Source organism: Rhinatrema bivittatum, chromosome 1, assembly GCF_901001135.1.
Source record: "Rhinatrema bivittatum chromosome 1, aRhiBiv1.1, whole genome shotgun sequence".
Lineage (NCBI taxonomy): Eukaryota > Metazoa > Chordata > Amphibia > Gymnophiona > Rhinatrematidae > Rhinatrema > Rhinatrema bivittatum.
The window spans coordinates 708,130,916-708,151,109 of record NC_042615.1 but is presented as its reverse complement, the minus strand read 5'-3'; the positions used below and the strand labels follow the sequence as shown (position 1 = coordinate 708,151,109).

The 20,194-nt window shown below is 41.2% G+C and overlaps 1 protein-coding gene across 4 annotated transcripts in view; it reads left to right on the top strand.

Annotated features, from left to right (window-relative positions):
• The window catches only part of CWC27 (CWC27 spliceosome associated cyclophilin), a 398,702-nt gene that overhangs the window by 71,669 nt on the left and 306,839 nt on the right, over positions 1–20,194 (top strand). For all 4 annotated transcript variants that reach the window (XM_029576322.1, XM_029576298.1, XM_029576314.1 and 1 more), the window contains exon 9: positions 8,025–8,061. In XM_029576322.1, the coding sequence (XP_029432182.1) occupies positions 8,025–8,061 (37 nt within the window). The remainder of the gene's footprint in view (positions 1–8,024; positions 8,062–20,194) is intronic.

Below are 20,194 nucleotides of genomic sequence, written 5' to 3'. Positions count from 1 at the left end.
ATTGTGCGCTACAGGCCGGTAAGAGTTTATCGCGGTTCACGATGTCTTCTGACAGGCCTGTTTCAGTATGATGCAGGCTGAGAGAGAGAGAGACAGACATGCTTATTAGGATAAGGTGCATCCCTTTTTGGTATCGCATGCGATATTGGAAAATGAGGCCCTATGTTACTTATTATTTAAGGCATGGGGAAGAAGTTACCAGCCTTCGGGCCTTTATGAAAAAATTTAAATTGCTCTGGCAGGAAAAACATAAAACATTCACTTCCTCTCTTGATAATATATTTACAGGGATAACGTAGTAAGAAAGAAATCCTAAGCTAACAATTTCCCACCTAAAGCCAAGAAACCTTTCCTCTTAATTTGAGTAGCTTGAGCAAGGTCAGGAAAAATCCTCACAGATTGACCATAGAAAAGAGAAGAAAACCTTTTAAAGTAATTGCGCATTACATTACTTGTCCAGAGTTGAAATAAAGGAGACCAACAAGATATACTCCTATCTATAACTTCCAATGTAGAATTTTCCAGAAAATGGGGCGGATTTTAAAAGGGTTATGCGCGTCGCCGAGCCTTTTTTGCATAGGCTCGGCGATGCGCGCAAGCCCCGGGATGTGCGTATGTCCCGGGGCTTGAAAAAATGGGCAGGGTGTGGGCGGGGTGCCGGTCCCGGGGTGGGACTGAGGCCTCCGGCACGGCGGCCGTGCCAGGGGATCGCACAAGTTACGCCTGCCAGAGGCAGCTGTAACTAAGACAACAAAAGTAGAGGTGGGGGATTTAGGTAGGGCTGGGTGGCGGGTTAGATAGGGGAAGGGAGGGGAAAGTGGGGGGGAGCGCAAGAAAAGTTCCCTCCAAGGCCGCTCCGATTTTGGAGTGGCCTCGGAGGGAACGGGGAAAGCCATCGGGGCTCCCCTAGGGCTCGGCACGCGCAAGGTGCACGAGTGTGCACCCCCTTGTGCATGCCGACCTTGGATGTTATAACATGCGAGCAGCTGCGCGCGCATGTTATAAAATCGGGCGTAGATTCTAAAATCTGGTCCAGTGGGTAAATTAGCTTGGATATCCATATTAGGTATATCTCTAAAAGTTCTTTTAGAAAGAAAATAGGTATTTTCTGAAGGCAATTGCTCAGACGGAAAACCAAGAACCTCTTGAAAATATCTCTTCAATGTTACAAATTGAATATTCCCAACAACTCTAGAGAAATTCAGGAGATGCAGAGTTAAATGTCTCATGTTGTTCTCTAAAAACTATTCTTCTGGGGAGAACATTCCGGTCCTTCTCAGTAGTAGCATTAAACTCCTGAATATTTTTAACTGTATCCTCAGCTTTAGAGATTTTTTTAATTAGTTGAATCCACCTGCCCCTACAGACTTTAGACTTTTGTTGAGAATTTAATGAGAAAAGGTCCATCTTTGAATTAAGTAACTTGAGGGACCTCCAAATATCTGTAACCAAATCCCAAATAGCTTCAAGAGTCAGCACTTCCGGATGGGTAGAATAGAAAAGGACTCTCCACTCTCTGGCCACAGCTTCCCGAGGCAGAACAGCTGAGACCCAGGTTCCATCATCGGCTCCAAACCCGGCGGACCTACCACTAACGAGGAGCCGGCAGAATTCTCTCTCTCACTCATGGTTTCAATCGGGAAAAAAATCATACGAGGGCGGAGAAGCTTGGGAAAGCAGCCGATCCACCATTGGCACTCTCAGCATGTCATCACTAGGTGTCACAGAAGTGCTTGCCTGAGATCCTTGTGCCCGGGGGGGGGGGGGGGGGCAAAGATCTGGGCCCAGGGAAGCCTCTTCTGCAAGGATTCACAGCTCTCCCTTGCCACAAGTCACACCAGAGTTCTCTGTTCCCTGTAGAACTGCTGTAGGGGTCATGAAGCTGGTAATAGTTTGTTGCCCCAATGAAGGTACAGAGTCTGGAGGGAAGTCCTTACCCTTAGATTTGGAAGGCACAGCACTGAAAAGAATAGTAAAGGAAACAGGAGACAGAGCAGCAGAGCAACTCCACCCGTCTGTCCTCATCTTGCCTCATCCCATTTTTTATATGTAAAATAATGTATAAAATCTATTGGACTTATTAAAATACAAATTAAAATAAATGCTTGAACAGTTTTTGACAAATAAGATCCCTTACACAGGACTTTGGTACTGTCCCATGATCAGAAAAGGGTTATTATCAGATGTATAAGGTAAATAACTATAAGACAGTGATTGAAATGAGTGGTTCTGGGCTATTGCTTAGATTGGATCAACCCCAGTTTATAAGAAGAGCAAATGAATGGTACATGCTATTTCCTGGATTCCCTGAGCTCCAGAAGTGACCCTGAAGAGTCTGTTTTTGATCAAATGATACCACACAGAGAAAAGAAAACAAATGTTTTATATATGTGAAAAATAAAGATCATATAAACAAATGAGCAAGATAAAATACAGTTAAATCACATAATATTATATAGTTAATGTATAAATATATCACAGAAAACATGATGATGAATGTTTTCTCAGAAACGATTAATGCAGAATGATTAAGGATAAAAATGAGTAAGAAAAAAGATCTGCGAAGACTAAAACTTTAAAATAAGCTAAGCAAGATCATTTTAAAATATTTATATCAACTTAAACTCAGGTTGGAGACATTTTTAGAGTTGGGGAATTTATCAGTTTAATCCATTTTTTGACTACCTGATGGCATTCACCTTTTTTTTTTTTAATTATAATTTTATGATGGCATAAATTTTGAATATGATTATTTAAAATTCTAGAGAGGGATGTAGGGAGACTGGATATGAGTATGATAGAGCTTATCTATACAGTACAGCATGTTGAATCTGATTACCTTATCCGTATATTAAAGTTCAGAGGGGTGCCAAATATAAAGGGGGATGTGGGCATATGCGGGCAGTTGACAGAATAATCTGTCCTGTGGCAGCCAGTGATGTTGCTTCTCTTCAGCAGAGACTGTTTCACTAGCAGCACTGGAGCCCATAGATTGGGGCTGTGCAAAAGGGTGGGCAGGAAGCAGTTCTCTCTCGCACTCCTGTTACTCACAGCCTGTTTGTTTTAGAGTCAGTCAGCCAGGACTGGTGCTTCCACTAGGCGATCACCTAGAAGGCCAAAAATCTTGGGGATGGCAAAATCCTGCCAATGTGAAGCATAGAGAGTTACTGTGCCAGATGTAATATTGCCAAAGCAGGTAGCACTTTGCTGGAGTCACTGCTGCTGATAGGAGGGAGCACTGTGCTCGAGCTGCCGCCATTAGGTAAGCTGGGAAGGGGGGTGGGTGCATAGCCAAAAGTATGCCTAGGGTCCCAAATGCTCTCTCACTGGTCCTGGAGTCTCAGCTAGTCAATAGGGTGCAGGTTAGAAACACTTGGGGCCGGATTTTAAAAGGGTTACGTGCGTTGGGCCTAAGTCCCAGGGCTTCACAAAAGGGGCGGTCTGGGGGTGGGGCCAGAGGCCCCGCCCCCAGACCCCTCCGACAGAGCGGCAATGGCCGCTCTGTTGGAGGATTGTGTGCCGGCAGGCGTAAAAGGTAAGATAAACATTTGCATACGCAAGTTATAAAATCAGGCGTACATGTGCGCGCACCGGGTAGCGCGCGCACATGTAGGCCATACGCGCTCCTTTCAAAATCTCCCTCTTACTGTCTGTCCTCCCTCATAGTCACTCTCTCCATATTCCTTATGCCCTGGTTTACATTGCTTTCTCCCCCTTCCACCTATCTGTGAAATCGGAAGAGTATTACAGTAAAAGTAGGTGACCAAATGGCTCACTTAAGTCTTCCCAGTTGTACTTTCTACCAGGTCTAGCCTGTCTTATATAAGCCTAACCATTTGTAGGCTGTCACAGTGTATCCAACTCTTTTTTTCTTTTTGTTCTCTAGCATTCTGAGTACACAAGCATACAAGTTTCTAATACTTAAACTACTAACACCCAGGCTCCGCAGGTGTGTTGCCCAGTTTCTCAACTACTGCCCTCTATAACTCGAACAACCATGCTTAAATTCTGACAAAGTATTTGTTCTCACCATCTCTGCTACTTGGTTATACCTGGCATGTAATACTCTCAGTAAAGAAGTGTTTCTTTATATTTTCTCTTGACTCATCCTCCCTGTAACTTTATATCCTGACCCCTTTTCCTTGAATTTCTTTTTGTATAGCATATTGTACATTCCTGAGGTAAAACATGTTTTTATTATATCCCTTCTTTTCCTTCTGTTTCTCAGCCACTACATTTTAATAGTCTTGAAGCCACTGTGCAGGTTTTTTGTTGCAGGCACTGTACTAATAGCTCTTCTCTGACTTGTCTCTATCCTTCGAATGTTCTTGTCAAAGTATGACCTCTAGAAATGAACACAGGGCTCAAGGTGTATTCTCACTAGTGATCTGTGCCAGTGATATCTCTTCTTATGCACGCCAACATATTGTTACTTTATTACAAGGATTGGCAACTTTCAGATGATCTGAGATAATTACTTTTACATCTTCCCTGTTTAATATTTGATAGTTTTTGTCTTCCTAATTGATAAGTGGCTAATGAATTTTTGTGCCCCAGATGCATGAGTTTACACTTTTTGCTTTGAAGCTCATTTTCAAAAACTTGACTATTCTTCCAGAGTTGTTTCTCAATTATTTTCTGTCCTAGCCCTCCGCCTCTACTGTATTACAGATTTTTATACTATCTGCAAATAAACATTTTGTCCTGCTGCAATATTATTAATAAATATATTGAAAAACTGACCTTGGCACAAACTCTGAAGTGCTCCATTGGTCTTTATTACCTTTATCATCGTGGACTTAATGGCTTTTCATGTAACATAGCCAGGGAAAGAATCCACTACAATACCTAAAGAGGAAAATCACAACATGTGAGCTCCCCTTGAAATAACATACATACCAGAGCAAGAAAAACAAAAAATTAATGAAAGACCTTAGTCACTACATCTGAAGGATGATTAATGAAACAAAATATTTCTTGCTACTCCAGTTCTGGATTTCTAGAACCACCTCATCTGAAACAAAAACAAGAGGCATGCTCCTGATATATCCAGGTGGTCTCCCATCCAAGTACTAACCAGGCACAACCCTGCTTAGCTTCCAAGATGCAATGGAAGAAGTCATTGGAGATGCAGGAGTTGTCTTTGAGGCCCTTTGATTGTGGTGTGTTTTTTTTTCACCCCCTGACCCCTTAGGGAGACTTTTCGACCAGTTCTAATTTTTCTGTCAGCTGTGTAGTACATCTATTGGGTGTTTGTCTAACCATTATTGTAGCATAGTTAATAATGGCCGATAAAGATCTTCCAGTCTGCCCAGCAAGTTGCTTAGGGTAGTAACTGCTGTTCATGCAAATTAGTTTTGTTTATTTAGTATATTTAGCTAATGCACGTGTTCCTTTCTTTAGCAGTATTAGATATGGTACTGCACCCCTATGCCTTGCACTGGCAGGATTTTGCCCCCTACCTCCAAATTTAGACTCACTAGGCAACTGCCTTGTTTACATAATGGAAGCACCAGCCTTGCTTCTGGTGCAGATGCCACACAATTTTGGTTGCCTTTCTCTGGATTGCTTCCATCCTGTCTTTATCCTTTTTGACATATGGTCTCTAGAACTGAGCACAGTTCTCCAGGTGAGGCCTCACCAAGGACCCTGTACAAGAGCATTATCACTTCCTTTTTTCTGCTGGCTTCTCTCTCTCTCTCTGTGCAGCCCAGCATGCCTTTGTCACATTGCTTTGCCACCTTTAGATCTTCAGACACTATCATCCACAGGTCTCTTGAGCCCCCCCCCCCCCCAAAAAAAAACCCAAACAAACCATGCAGCTCGTTTGAATTTCTGCATCCCAAAAGCATATCTGAAGTTCTCGATACTGAGTCCCAGCTGCCAAAGCTTCTACTACTCCTCAAGTTTTCTTAGATTGCATCTTATTTTCTCACTTCTTCAGGTGTATCCACTCTGTTGCAGACCTTAGTGTCGCCACAAAAAGACAACCTTCTAATCTTATTTTAAGTTTAACAAATGTTTAATTGTTGATAATGTTTAATTACTGAGAATCAATACTTTGTAAACAGTTGTGATGGGGAAACCGAACGACGCTATATAAAACTCAATAAATAAATAAATAAATAATCTCTCTGCAATATTGGTCACAAAGATATTGAACAGAACCGGCCTCAGGACGACCCTTGAGGCACTTATTACTGTTCTCTCTTCAGAATAGGTTCAGTTTACCAGTTCTCGCTGACATTTGATAGTCTACCCATTGGTAATCCATTCCACCACCTTAGGACCCACTCACAGGTTTCTCATTTTGTTCATTAGCCTCCTATGTGGGATTGTATCAAATGCCTTGCTGAAATCAAAGTAGACCAGATTTATCTTTCTTGATCTAATTCTCTAGTTACCCAATCAAAACAAAACAAAAAAAAATCAAAAAAACAAATCGGTGCACTGTTAACCAAACTGTTAAGATGGCCATATTAGGTAAGATACTCCACTAAATGGAATCATTTCAGGGTAACATTCACCTTCAAATCATGCACAAAGCTCTCTGCGTTTTTCACTTTATTGTTAACCATAAGCCTGGTTAACCGGGTTCCAGGTTGTAGCTATCAAGTAAAACTCCAAATCTTATTTCCAATACTTCTGTTTTTTTGTTTTGCAACATTCTGTAAGCCTTCTACTTCTCTAATACAGTCTTCTCCCTTATTTAATCTTTCTGAATTGTCCTGCATGACAGCAACTAATGGTTATAGCTTGTTTGCCACCATCTCAAGTTTGGCATTTAGGTTTGCTGATACTTTTGCTGCAAACTTCTCCTTGATATTATGCATAGTTTCAAGCATATCCACAGTGATTGGGGTTTCTACCCAGTCATCCTCTTCCATGCAAGGGTCTTCTGTTTGATTCAGCTTTTCTGACACCCGTACGCAATCATTTATTTATTTATTTGGATTTTTAGATCTCTTGAGTTGATTTCCCTGTTTAGCTGGTATCAAAGCTAATGAAAAAAAAATCCCTGCTGCCAAAACAAACTAGCTTTAAATCAGGTTTGGTGATGGATAGAATAAAGGGGGTTCAGCCAAGCGCCTGCTACTTCATTCACTGCATCACCAAAATGTTTACTAATTTCCATGCTTTAGAGTCCCACAAAAATAGTATTGAGCAAAGTGGTGCCACATTTTCTACAAAAATTTTATATAAAAGGTTTTTTTTGTTTAGTTATTTTTAACTGTAGCATCACTGCACAGACCTCAGTTTATGTTTTACATAATTTTGTTGAGAAACAGTCTCTGCAAAGAATTTGAATTCCAATACTGGTTTGCCTCTACTAACTCCATTGGAAGACTGCTTCATGTATTCACTATTGTTTATATAGACTTGTTTATATAGACTGTTTATATATAGTTGTGGGATTCCATTTAGAGTCCCACAAAAATAGTATTGAGCAAAGTGGTGCCAAATTTTCTACAAAAACCTATGTTCTCTAGTTGACTAGCAATTAACCAAATGGTTGAGTCTGACACTTGAGGCTACAAAATTGAGCAGGAGTTTTATAGCTAGAAGACAACATTGTAATTGAAGAAGAAAGTAAAAGTATTTGGATTTAGAAATGTATATGAGGTACCCTTCTAACTTATTCTGTTCAGAATCTACTCTAGAACAACAGAATTTTAAATTTCACACAGTTAAATACTATAAATGTAGAGATACAGCTCTTGACATTTTTATAAGATGCCTATAATTGAAGCTGAAAATTTGCTGAAAAAATCATACATCATGTACTTTGGCTTTGTTTTACTATTGATATTTTTTAATGTTTCTTAAATGTTTGTGACTCAGCTTGCAAATCTTAAATGTTTGTGACTCAGCTTGCAAATCTTCAGTGCTTTGCACTGCATTCCCAGTAATATGTGCAATAAACTCTTCAATTTCTTTAAATGATCTTTGAATAACTGTATCTTTTTCTTGATTGTAAATATGCTATTTACAAACTCCTGTTTAATTTTGTATTTTTATTTTAGCAAAAAAGTAAAAAATGAAAAGTGGCAGTCTGATGAGGTGAGTCACATTTTTATTTATTTATATCTATATTATTCATTTAGATTTAGCCCATATCTTTTCATTGTTAGTTCAAGGCAAGTTACATTCAGCTTTAGGAGGTATTTCTCTATTGCCAGAGGGCTTAGAATCTAAATTTGTACCTGAGGCAATGGAGGGTTAAGTGGATTGCCTGAGGTCACAAGGAGCATCAGTGGGACTTGAACCCTGGCTTCCCTGATTCTTAGCCTGCTGCTTTAACCACTAGGCTGCTACTCCATTGTAAACAATTTTAAGTGTCAGTTTTTTCAGCTGTAATATTTCATAAGAAATTTTATATAAAAGGTTTTTTTGTTTAGTTTTTTTTAACTGTAGCATCACTGCACAGACCTCAGTTTATGTTTTACATAATTTTGTTGAGAAACAGTCTCTGCAAAGAGTTTGAATTCCAATACTGGTTTGCCTCTACCAACTCCATTGGAATACTGCTTCATGTAGAAGACTGCTTCATGTATTCACTATCGTTTATATGATGAAATACTTTGCTACTCCTGTTTACCCTCTTCCAGTTTCATATCATGACCTCTTCTGGAACTTGTTTCATCAAAAAATATTTCCATCTTGTACATTATTTATGACTTTCAGTTATTGGTAAGTCTCTCTCATGGCTTCACTTCTTGACTCAAGGATATGCATATTTAGGTCCTTATGTCTTACCTCACAGGACTGGTGGTAACCTTTCTCTGTACTATTACTACATCGTATTCCTCTGAAAGTGTGGCTTCATGATATGAAACTGGAAGAGGGTAAACAGGAGTAGCAAAGTATTTCATCATATAAGGGGAAGCCACACTTCCAGTGGAATACGATGTAGTGCTCTACTGTAGTGGTTTCCAGCCTTGTCCTGGAGATATACCTAAGCAGTCTGTTTTCATAAGAACATAAGAAATTGCCATGCTGGGTCAGACCAAGGGTCCATCAAGCCCAGCATCCTGTTTCCAAACCAGGCCACAAGAAGCTGGCAATTACCCAAACACTAAGAAGATCCCATGCTACTGATGCAATTAATAGCAGTGGCTATTCCCTAAGTAAACTTGATTAATAACAGTTAATGGACTTCTCCTCCAAGAACTTATCCAAACCGTTTTTGAACCCAGCTACACTAACTGCACTAAGTACATCCTCTGCCAACAAATTCCAGAGCTTTATTGTGCATTGAGTGAAAAAGAATTTTTTCCGATTAGTCTTAAATGTGTTTCTTGCTAACTTTATGGAATGCCCCTAGTCCTTCTATTATTCGAAAGCATAAATAACCGATTCACATCTACTCGTTCAAGGCCTCTCATGATCTTAAAAGACCTCTATCATATCCCCCCTCAGCCGTCTCTTCTCCAAGCTGAACAGCCCTAACCTCTTCAGCCTTTCCTCATAGGGGAGCTGTTCCATCCCCTTTATCATTTTGGTTGCCCTTCTCTGTACCTTCTCCATCGCAACTATATCTTTTTTTAGATGCGGCGACCAGAATTGTACTCAGAATTCAAGGTGCGGTCTCATCATGGAGCCATATAGAGGCATTATGACATTTTCTGTTTTATTAACCATTCACTTCCTAATAATTCCTAACATTGTTTGCTTTTTTGACTTCTGCAGCACACTGAGCTGACGGTTTCAATGTATTATCCACTATGATGCCTAGATCTTTTTCCTGGGTGATAGTTCCTAATGTGGAACCTAACATCGTGAAATTACAGCAAGGGTTATTTTACCTTATGTGCAACTCCTTGCACTTGTCCACATTAAATTTCATCTGCTATTTGGATGCCCAATCTTCCAGTCTTGCAAGGTCCTCCTGTAATGAGTACTTTGATGAAGAACCCTAGTACCTCACTGTGTAGTAATGTGTCCACCTTTAATAATTTCATATTTTGTGGGATGGGGGAGGATTTATTTTCCTTGATGTACCAGTAACCAGAGTAAATACCATTCAATATAGGTGTTGGGATTTTCTCTATAAGTTATGATAGAAGATGGAAAAGTTTCTGTTTATTGAATCTTTTTTATGTTAAAGCAAGAAGGCACAGTAAGAGTTTTGCAGTTGTACAGTTGCTGCCTTGGGAATTGAAAGGCTAATGCATGAGGAGATATATAGAAGAATGATCACTTATTTGAAATTAGTTGTTAATCGAAGTATCAAATGATCTGGGGGTTTGTTTTTTTTTTTATGACATGAATAAAATTGTATTTAGAAATGTAGCTTGCAGGCTTTATTGAAAGCAGGAGCAGAGCTTACTGAGATGAATTATATACACCCTCAACCTAGGCCTCATTGACTTTTATATTTTATATAGTCAGGAGGCCATCTGGGAGCCTGATTCATGGGCCTGTGCTTTAAGCTTTATTTATTTATTTATTTATTTATTTATTTTTAAAGCTACAAGTATTATGAAGGTACAATTCAAATTTCATTATACCAACCTCCCCCCCCTCTGAAAATAGAACTGTGTTTTAAATATAATAGTAAACAAGAAAGGAAATGAAAACCATGGATTGGTGTGGATTTTCTAGTGCTTTTCAGTGTTATCCTGTTGAAAATGAAATGAATCTCATCAGGTTCCAGTTATTTTCAATAGCCTTCAATATAGGATCATGGTGTACTTTTCTTCCAAGTTTGGACAAACTTGGTAGGGAAGTTGTAATACCTATAAATGAATGGACGGTTGAATTGAACCCGCCCTGAATGTGTTTTAATCCATATTGAAAAGCACTTCCAAACTGTTTAATTTGCAAGATGAAAAATGTATATTTGTTTTAAAATGTATAGCAACTTTTTAAATGGCCCATAAAAAAAAATTGGGGTGTATGACTGCCTACTGGATATAGGTTTAATTCTCTGTATTCTTTAGTGAAGAATTGTTTATATAACTCATAATTGTCTGAGATGATATTTGCTGTTCTTTTCTAGTCTAGTTATAAGAATATAAGACTTGCCAGACTGGCGCTCTCCACCAGGCTCGGTGTTAGAGACTGTGCCAGCACGCTCAGTCATGGAAGTACCAGTAGCGCCAGTCTTACCTTCCCCTGTGACAGTGGACCCAGTCCCATTTTCCAGGGAAGAGGTGACTTCCATGGTCCAGCAGGCCATCGTCGAGGCTTTTCGAAAATTTCAGCCTCCTTCCATACCACCATCGGTACCGACACCGACTCTGGCCTCGACATGGGATCGTCGATTTTTCTGCCTTTGCTGAACAAAATCAACATCTTGATTGGTATATTTCCTACACCGGCACAGATGACACCGGCGCCTCCGGTGCAACCATCGACTCCATCGATGCCTGCACATCCACCGGTGATTCCTTCCATTCCGAATCCAGGTTCATTGGAGGAAGATGACAGGGACTCTGATTCCGTCCCAGGGCCATCAGGCCTTCACCATCATCGAAAACCGGCAAGACCATCGATGCCAATTAAGGATCCCTCTTCTCAATCCCAAGGCCCAAGAAAAAAGGTGGAGGACTCCTCCTAGCCGCCAAGAAGGACCTCAACCTTAGACCCATGAACACCAACATCCCCTCCAGACTGGAAATTGGCTTCTTTAAATCACAATACCTGCAACTCTGCCTTATCTACGCACCGCCTGGCTTCTTGGAACACAATCCCTCTCCCATCATCAAATTTATCTCCCAGCACATCAACTTTGACATCCCTGCCATCATTCTGGGAGACTTTAACCTTCATGTCAACTCCATGCCCTTCTCCTCATCTTGCGAATCCTTCCTAAACGCCCTTTATGCCTTAGGCTTTCAACAACTCATCAACTCCCCCCACCCACAAAGCAGGACACACCCTCGACCTTCTGTTTGTGAACGACCATATACTCTTCCCCCAGCACCCCATCTTGCACCCCTGTCCCATGGTCTGACCACTCTCTCATAAAGCTCACCTAACCTTGAAACACACCCCCTCTCCCCGCCTCAAACACAACACCACCATTCAATTCAGGAAACCCTGCAACAATGAAGACCTTATCGCCGCCCTCACTGACTCCCTCCAACACCTTGACCTCACGAACCCTGACACAGCACTCACCTCCTGGAACAACCTTACACACTCCATTGCTAACAACCTTTGCCCCCTGACAACCAAGAAATTGACCCACTCACCCAAAGCAAAAAAAACCTTGGTACACACCAGAAATAAGGTAACCGAAACTCGACCTCAGACAAAAAGAAAGGAAGTGGCGCAAAGATCCCTCCCACTCTGCTTAACTTGACTACAAAACCACCCTACACCACTACAGAACCGCCATACTCAAGTCCAAACGTGACTAATACGCTTCTAAAATTCACAATTACCTTTTCAATCCCAAAGCCCTCTTCTCATACGTTGCTGAACTTACCAAACCTTCACCCCCCCCAGATCTCCGAAGAAGACGCAAAAGCAAAATGCGATCAGATCGCAGTTTTCTTCAAAGATAAAATCACAAACATTCTTCAGCGATTCTCCACACCCTCTCCCTCCATGCCCCCTCCTCTAAATACTCTAGCACCACCCTAGAGTCCCTTGACATCACCACACCCTCAGAAATTGAAACCATACTAAAGAGATTACACCCCTCGTCACATCCAGCTGACACGATCCCCAGCAAAGCTCTCCTGCCCATTGCAAGCACAATTGCCAAACCCTTGTCTGAGATAATTAACTGCTCTCTCTCCCATGGCATAGTCCCCAATTCCCTAAAACATGCTATAGTGAAACCTATCCTTAAAAAACATAAACTCTACCCTGCTGACCCAGCTAACTACAGACCGATCTCCAACCTCCCCTTCCTGGCGAAAGTAATGGAGAAAATTGTCAACGCACAGCTCACCGACCATTTGGAGACCCACCACATCCTATCTCCTGCCCAATTCGGCTTCTGTAAATTCTTTAGTACTGAAACCCTCCTCATCTCCCTCGCAGACACCCTCCTTAAAGGTCTGGACCAAGGACACTCATACATTCTCGCCCTACTAGATATCTCCGCTGCCTATGATACTATAAACCACAGAATTCTCATTAAATGCCTTACAAAAATTGGAATCTCAGGATCAGCCCTACTCTGGTTCATATCCTACCTGCAAAACAGACAATACACTGTCCAACTCGCCAACACCGAATCCAAACCCATCCATCTTCCCCAAGGAGTCCCCCAAGGCTCATCCCTCTCATCCACCCTCTTTAACATATAACTCCTACCCCTCTGCCAGCTCCTCTCAGACCTCAGCCTCACCCATTACCTCTACGCAGATGATGTACAAATACTCATCCCTATCAAAGAATCCCTTCACAAATCCCTTGAATTCCGGCAAAATTGCCTCCTCTCCATAAACTCCCTCCTCAACAACCTCCATCTCGCGCTTAACACAGCAAAAACTGAACTCATCATCATCTCCCCCCGCAATGAGCCCGTGCCCAACCCCCTTCCAGCAAAACGTACGAAACCTTGGTGTCACATTCGACAACCAACTCAACCTAAAAACCTTCATCAATTCTACCATCAAAGAATGTTACTACAAGCTCCATGTACTCAAAAAGCTGAAACCCCCTCCTCCACCCCAATGACTTCCGCACCGTTCTCCAATCCTCTATCTTCTCAAAAATCGATTACTGTAATGCCCTGCTACTAGGTCTCCCTTCCTCCACCCTTAAACCCCTCCAATTACTACAGAATGCAACTGCAAGAATCCTTACAAGCACCCGCAAAACTGACCACATCACCCCTGTCCTCAAGCAGCTTCACTGGCTCCCTATCCCCTTTCGTATCACCTGCAAATGCCTCTCCATTATTCATAAAACAATCCACAACAACGACATTCACTGGCTCAACAATTCCCTCCGCCTTCAGACATCCAGCCGCCCTACCAGACACACCTACAAGGGAACCCTCCATGCTCCCACCCTCAAGTACTCACACGTATGCGCCACAAAAGACCGTGCCTTCTCCCTGGCTGGTCCCACACTCTGGAACTCAATGCCAACCGATCTTCGGCTTGAGCCTAGCACACAAACATTCAAAAAATCCTGAAGACCCTGGCTATTCAAACAAGCCTTCCCAGAATAGTACCACCTCCCCCTTCTGTCCCCCAGCAAATAACATGAACTCCATGGTACCCTTGTGGATCCTCGAACTTCTCTTCTCCTCTGTACATAACATGACTAGGCCCTTGTATATATGATCCTCTTGTATTTAGTGTATATATTTTATTGCGTTTCAAGTTACTCCTCCCAGTTCCATTCACCCCTGTTTTATGTACATTCTAGTTTCTGTTCCATGTAAACCGATATGATGTTTCGACGAATACCGGTATATAAAAACGTTCAAATAAATAAATAAATAAATGATGTGGATTGCTGATGCTTTTCCTTGTTTAAAAAGAAAAAAAATAAGAGTTGCTGAGCTCTCATCAGACTCTTAGATCCTTAGGTTATCTACCTCAACGAGGACATATGGGATCACATACTATCTTGTGAGGTCCAGCAGCCGTCTTCACGTAGTCCATGGCTTAATGGCAGCGGCCGTCTTCTACCATGAGTTTTCTGTTTATGGCCTGGGTCCTCAGGCAGACATCTTTTATCATAACTCCCTTCGTGATTTCAACCAAATGGAGGTGGCAGACATTTCCTCAGTGGTAGCTGCCATAGTGGAGTGGGCAAGTAGTAGGAGCACCCATGGTTAGTTCAAATCATTTGCTGGAATACATCTGTCAGAATGGGGTGGCTATATTGAAGAGGGCAAATAAGGTGTGTGTGTGGGTTTTTTTTTTTTCCCCCTAAGAGCATAATGTTCCAAATAGCAAATGGTTATCTTATAAGGGATAAAATAATGTGACACACACAGCATTCAATTTAGCTTTAGGCAGTGCAATAAGTTTTTGTGTGGGAGCAGACTTAGAAAATGTTTAGTCATCTTGAAGTATGACTGACGTCATCTTATGTGATACAAAGCAACCATCTTAGTTAATGCTATAAGCAACATTGCAAATAAATAAAATAAATTGTCAAACATGGTGATTTCTTCTAACTTTTGTCTGTTTTCCTTTGCATCCTTGTGAATTCCTATGACATTTCCAGTGCATGTCCCTCAGCTTGTGTTGACTATGCCATACTTATATGGAACAATGGGGTATGACTTTGTCCGCAATTCAGAGTATGAAGTCAGCTGTGTCTCTTCCATGCTTGCTATCTCCATTTGTATGTCGCTCTTCCTCTTTGCTACACCGTTATAATGTGACATAGGGTGTGATGATTATGGACATGATTCCTTGTTTTAGTGGCTATATTCTTTCTTGTTTGTATGTTTTATTCCAGGCTTATGCAGGCATTTGTTGTTCATCATAGCTTCAGTCACCTTTAAGTTCCCAGGGCTTTGTTGTGGTGTACTTGAAAGTCAGAAAGTATTGTTTAACACACTAGCCCTATTGATACACACAGATCATTGTAGATTAGGTCCAGCGGATGACTTGCTCTTTAGGACTTTTCTCCAGCAGTAGAATACATGCAAGTTTGCCCTCAGTGCACACAGCTCAGCATCTCCGTGCTCTGAGATATTCAGATGTTCTATAAGTTGTTTACTGCATATGCAGTACTCTATCCCAGGCATTGTGCCTTGAGGTAAAAGCAGTTATGGTTTGCAAGATGAATAGCTGCTTTAGCTTCTTCATTGTTGGTGATAGTTCGTTATCAGTTAGCAGAGATTCAGTATAGGTTTGTACCAGTGGTGGGGCAGTGCATTCCCACATATTGTGAGCCTACAAGAGTTTTGCTCATAAAAAAGGTTTACCATTTGCTAGATTCACTTTATTTTCACACTGCAGTTAGTATCAATAAAACATGCCATTTTGGCACATGATTTTTCTTAATGAGTTAGAACTATATAGCTCCAAAATAATTCTCTGGATACTGATTGTTCTCTCATCTAATGACTGATTACTATCAGATTTCCAGATTAGACAGCATCATCTGCCTTATTTCCAGCACTTGTATGTCAATGTTTCTGGATGTTGATATTGGGATATCCAAGGTTGGCATTTTTTTTTTCTTCAAGTCTCTTATGGCATCCAAGCATATTCTTTCTGCTATGGCTTGCCTCTGGCAGTGGTGCAAGTGTGACTGGGTCTTCAGACAGCATGCAAATTTATTTATTTATTTATTTATTTATTTATTTATTTTTAGTTTTTATATACCGATCTTCCTACATTAGATGCAAATCAAACCGGTTTACAATAAACAAAAAACTTGCCTATAGGCATTACATGGAACCATGAACATCTATGAAACCTTAAGTAACAGTCAGAGAAAAGAATAACCAAGTAAACAATTTGAAATTACATAGTAATCAAGGTAAACAAAAAAACCAAACCAAATTGAATTACATAGTAATAAAGGATACAAGTAATAAATGTCAACAAATGATCTATCCAAATAAAGTGTGCTTGTACTTGGATCAAAAAGAAAAGAGGAGATAAGAAGATATGCAGAAAAAGGAGTGGTGAATAATGAAAGAATAAAAATAAAAATAAATAAAGATAAAGGAAAAGTCAAAGAGTGTCTGAGGGTCTTTTCAAAGGGAACCTGAGTAAGAAATAGCAGCAAATGAGAGAGAAATTGACAACAAACCAAACTATATTATTGAAAGAAATGAACAGGGATGTGTTGCAAAAAGATGGAGAGAAAGCTTTAAGCTAAAAAGAAGGTTCAGGAAACGCAAGCTTGAATAACCAAGTTTTTAGTTTTTTCTTAAAGGAGATTGGGCATGGGTCCTGTCGGAGGTCTGGAGGGAGATTGTTCCAATGAGAGGGACCTGCGGTAGAAAAGGCCCTTTTTCTTAGGGATGTTTTAGCTTGAGGGATAAAGAGAGTGCCTAGGTATGCTCTTCTCATCGGTCTAGTGGAATAATTAGGGCGAACCTGGAAAGTGAGATCAATTGGGGCAAGGTTGTGTAGGTTTTTGTGCATGATGGTTAACACTTTGTAAAGGATTCTGTATTTGATAGGGAGCCAGTGGAGTAAAGGATGGGTGTGATGTGATCCCTCTTTTTTGTATTCGTCAAAATCCTGGCGGCTGAGTTCTGTAACATCTGTAGTGGCTTTATGGTTACAGCTGGGAACCCAAGCAATAAAGAGTTACAGTAGTCAATTTTGGTGAGTATAATTGATTGAAGAACCAAACGGAAATCATAGAAGTGTAGAAGGGGTTTAAGCTTTTTAAGAACTTGTAATTTGAAGAAGCATTCTTTTGTCGTATTGTTGACAAACCTTTTGAAGTTCAACTGGTTGTCCAAGAGGGAGCCTAGATCTCTTACGTAAGAAGAATTTTTGAAATTGTTAGGTATTGTTGAAGAGATGGTAGGAAGAGAATGGTTATCGACCTGAGGTTGATCATCTGGATGAAAGGTTGTTTCTCTAGTAAAGAGGTTCTCATGAGATATGATTAGGAATTCCGTCTTGTCTTTATTGATGACTAGGTTAAGCTTAAAGAGGAGAGAACTGATTTCCTGGAAGCAACTGTCCCAGAAAATGAGGGATTTTTGTAATGACTCCTTGATGGGGATGAGAATTTGGATATCATCCGCGTATACATAGTGCTTGATTTTCAACTTGGTGAGGAGGAGGCAGAGAGGAAGTAGATAAATGTTAAAGAGGGTTGGTGAAAGGGCAGAACCTTGAGGAACACCCAAATTGGATCTAATTGAGTGTGATTGTTTATTATTGATTTTCACCTTGAATGATCTATTGCTAAGGAATGAACGGAACCAGTCCAAGGCAGAGCCCGAGATGCCAATATCCATGAGTCGTTCAAGCAGAATTGAATGGTTGACCGTATCGAAGGCAGCCGAAAGATCAAGTAGAATCAGGAGGTGTGATTGTTTTTTGTCCATGTTCACAATGATGGAGTCAGTAAGCGAGATCAGAAGTGATTCCGTGTTTAGAGATTTACGAAAACCATATTGTGATGGTGATAGGATCTTGTGATCCTCCAGGAATTCTGTGAGTTGTTTATTAACTATTTTCTCCATGATCTTGGCGATGAAAGGAAGGTTGGCAATGGGGCGGAAATTTGCTGGGTCTGAAGTTGACAAGTTGGGTTTTTTTAGGAGAGGTTTCAAAATGGCCTGTTTTAGAGAATCTGAAACTAGTCCTTGGGTTAATGAACAATTGATGATTTTTGCAATGGCAATAGTATTTGGAATTGAAATGAGGAGGTTGGATGGGATGGAGTCTAGAGGATGAGATGAGGGTTTAAGTTTTTTCAAAATATTTTCCACTTCGAGAGAGGAGGTGGTCTCAAAGGAGTCTAACTTGGCAGTCTGCTGTAGTAATGGTGCCCTCTGATGAGGGAAGGGGGGGTTGGGTGTAGAAAACTGTTTGGTGAGATTAGTAATTTTGTTTTCGAAGAAGTTGGCCAGTTCCGTAGCTTTGATGAGAGCATGGTCATCAGGAATGGAAGGTGGCAGTGGTTTGGTGAGGGCCGAGATGTAGGAGAAGAGAGCTTTAGAATAAAAAATGAAATGGTGAATTTTTTTTGCGAAAAATTCTCTCTTAGTTTTGAAAATGGAGTTCCTGTAGTTATTGAGGGTGGATTTGTAGCTTGCTAAAGTTGAGGGAGATGGATTTCTACGCCAAATATGTTCTTTCTTTCTGAGGTGTAGTTTGATTGCTTTGAGTTCAGGTGTGAACCAAGGTTTTCTGTTATCTTGCGCCTTGTGAATCACCTTAGTAGTTAGGGGGCAGGTTTGGTCTGCGACTTTGTTGATGATGGAATGCCACGAGTTGATGGCAGAATTCGCATTTGAGAGGTCTAACTGTGGTAGTTCCTTGTCAAGGTGATTAGATAGGACTTCTGAGGAACATGGTTTTCTGAAATGAACCGTGGTTTTAGGGAAGGAGGGGGGGAGGGTGTTTGCTATCTCGAGGGCTGTGGTGATAATTTGGTGGTCTGACCAGGGTACTGGATTAAATGTCGGAGAAGATGAGAGAGAGATACCTTCATTAATGAAAATCAAGTCCAGGGTGTGGCCTGCTTTATGAGTTGGCTTGTTAATGATCTGTTTGAAGCCCATGTTCTGAAACAAGGATAAGAGAATTTCACAGTTGTGGGTGCGTATAGCTGCGTCTACGTGAAGGTTGAAGTCACCCATTATTAAAGCAGGTGAGTCATAGTTGATGTTTTTGGCAATGTATTCAATGATGGGAGATGGATCAGTTTCTAGAATTCCAGGTGGATCATAGATTAGGCATATTTGTAGTTCTTTTGATTTGAAGTATGCACATTCTAGATTAGAGATAAGGCTTGAATGTTGTAAAGTTATTTTTAGGCCTTTCTTAGCTGCAAGTAGAAGACCACCACCTCTTTTCTTAGGTCTAGGAATCAAGAAAATGTCATATGTTTGTGTGGGGAGTTGATTAATAATTACTGAGTCCGTGGATTTTAACCAAGTCTCTGTGATGGCACAGATGTCAGGATTAGTCTCTGAGAGAAAATCATTAAGTATGTGGGATTTTTTAGAGAGAGATTGGGCATTGAAAAGGGTTAGAGTGAAGAGGGAGAGACCAAGAAATTGTGTGATAGGAGAAATAATGATAGGAATTAACCTCTTCTGCTGGAAGGTGTGAGACAGAGGTATTTTTTCATTAATTCTACGGTGATTGTTAATAATGGGGATATTGAAGGAATGCATTTTGAGCGTGGGTAAGTGGAGGAAGAAGAGACCGAGTAGCGGAATTCTAAACCAGTCTGGAGTAGAGAGAAAGCAAGAAAGGCAATGACTGCCCTCAGGGTCTGCACGAAGGGGCGCACAAAGGGGCAGGCCCCTTTGTTGCGCTCCTTCGGCGCGCGACGCCTGGCGCGCGGCGCCGAGAGCAGTAAGAAAATTTAAAGTTCCCCTTAGCTTTTGATTGGTTGTCTGCTGGAGCCGCCGCGATTGGCTGGGGCTCAGGGGCCGGCTTTAGGGCAGAGGAGCAACTCGGCGAAGAAGAACAACTGAGAGGCGCTGAGGTCCGGCGATCGGCGGCAGCCCTGCTGTGGGAAGGCGTGCAGGTATCTGGCCTTACCCCGGTGGGACTGTGGCGCCGATTGCGCAGGCCAGCACCGCCAGGAACGAGGAGAGAGAAGAAAT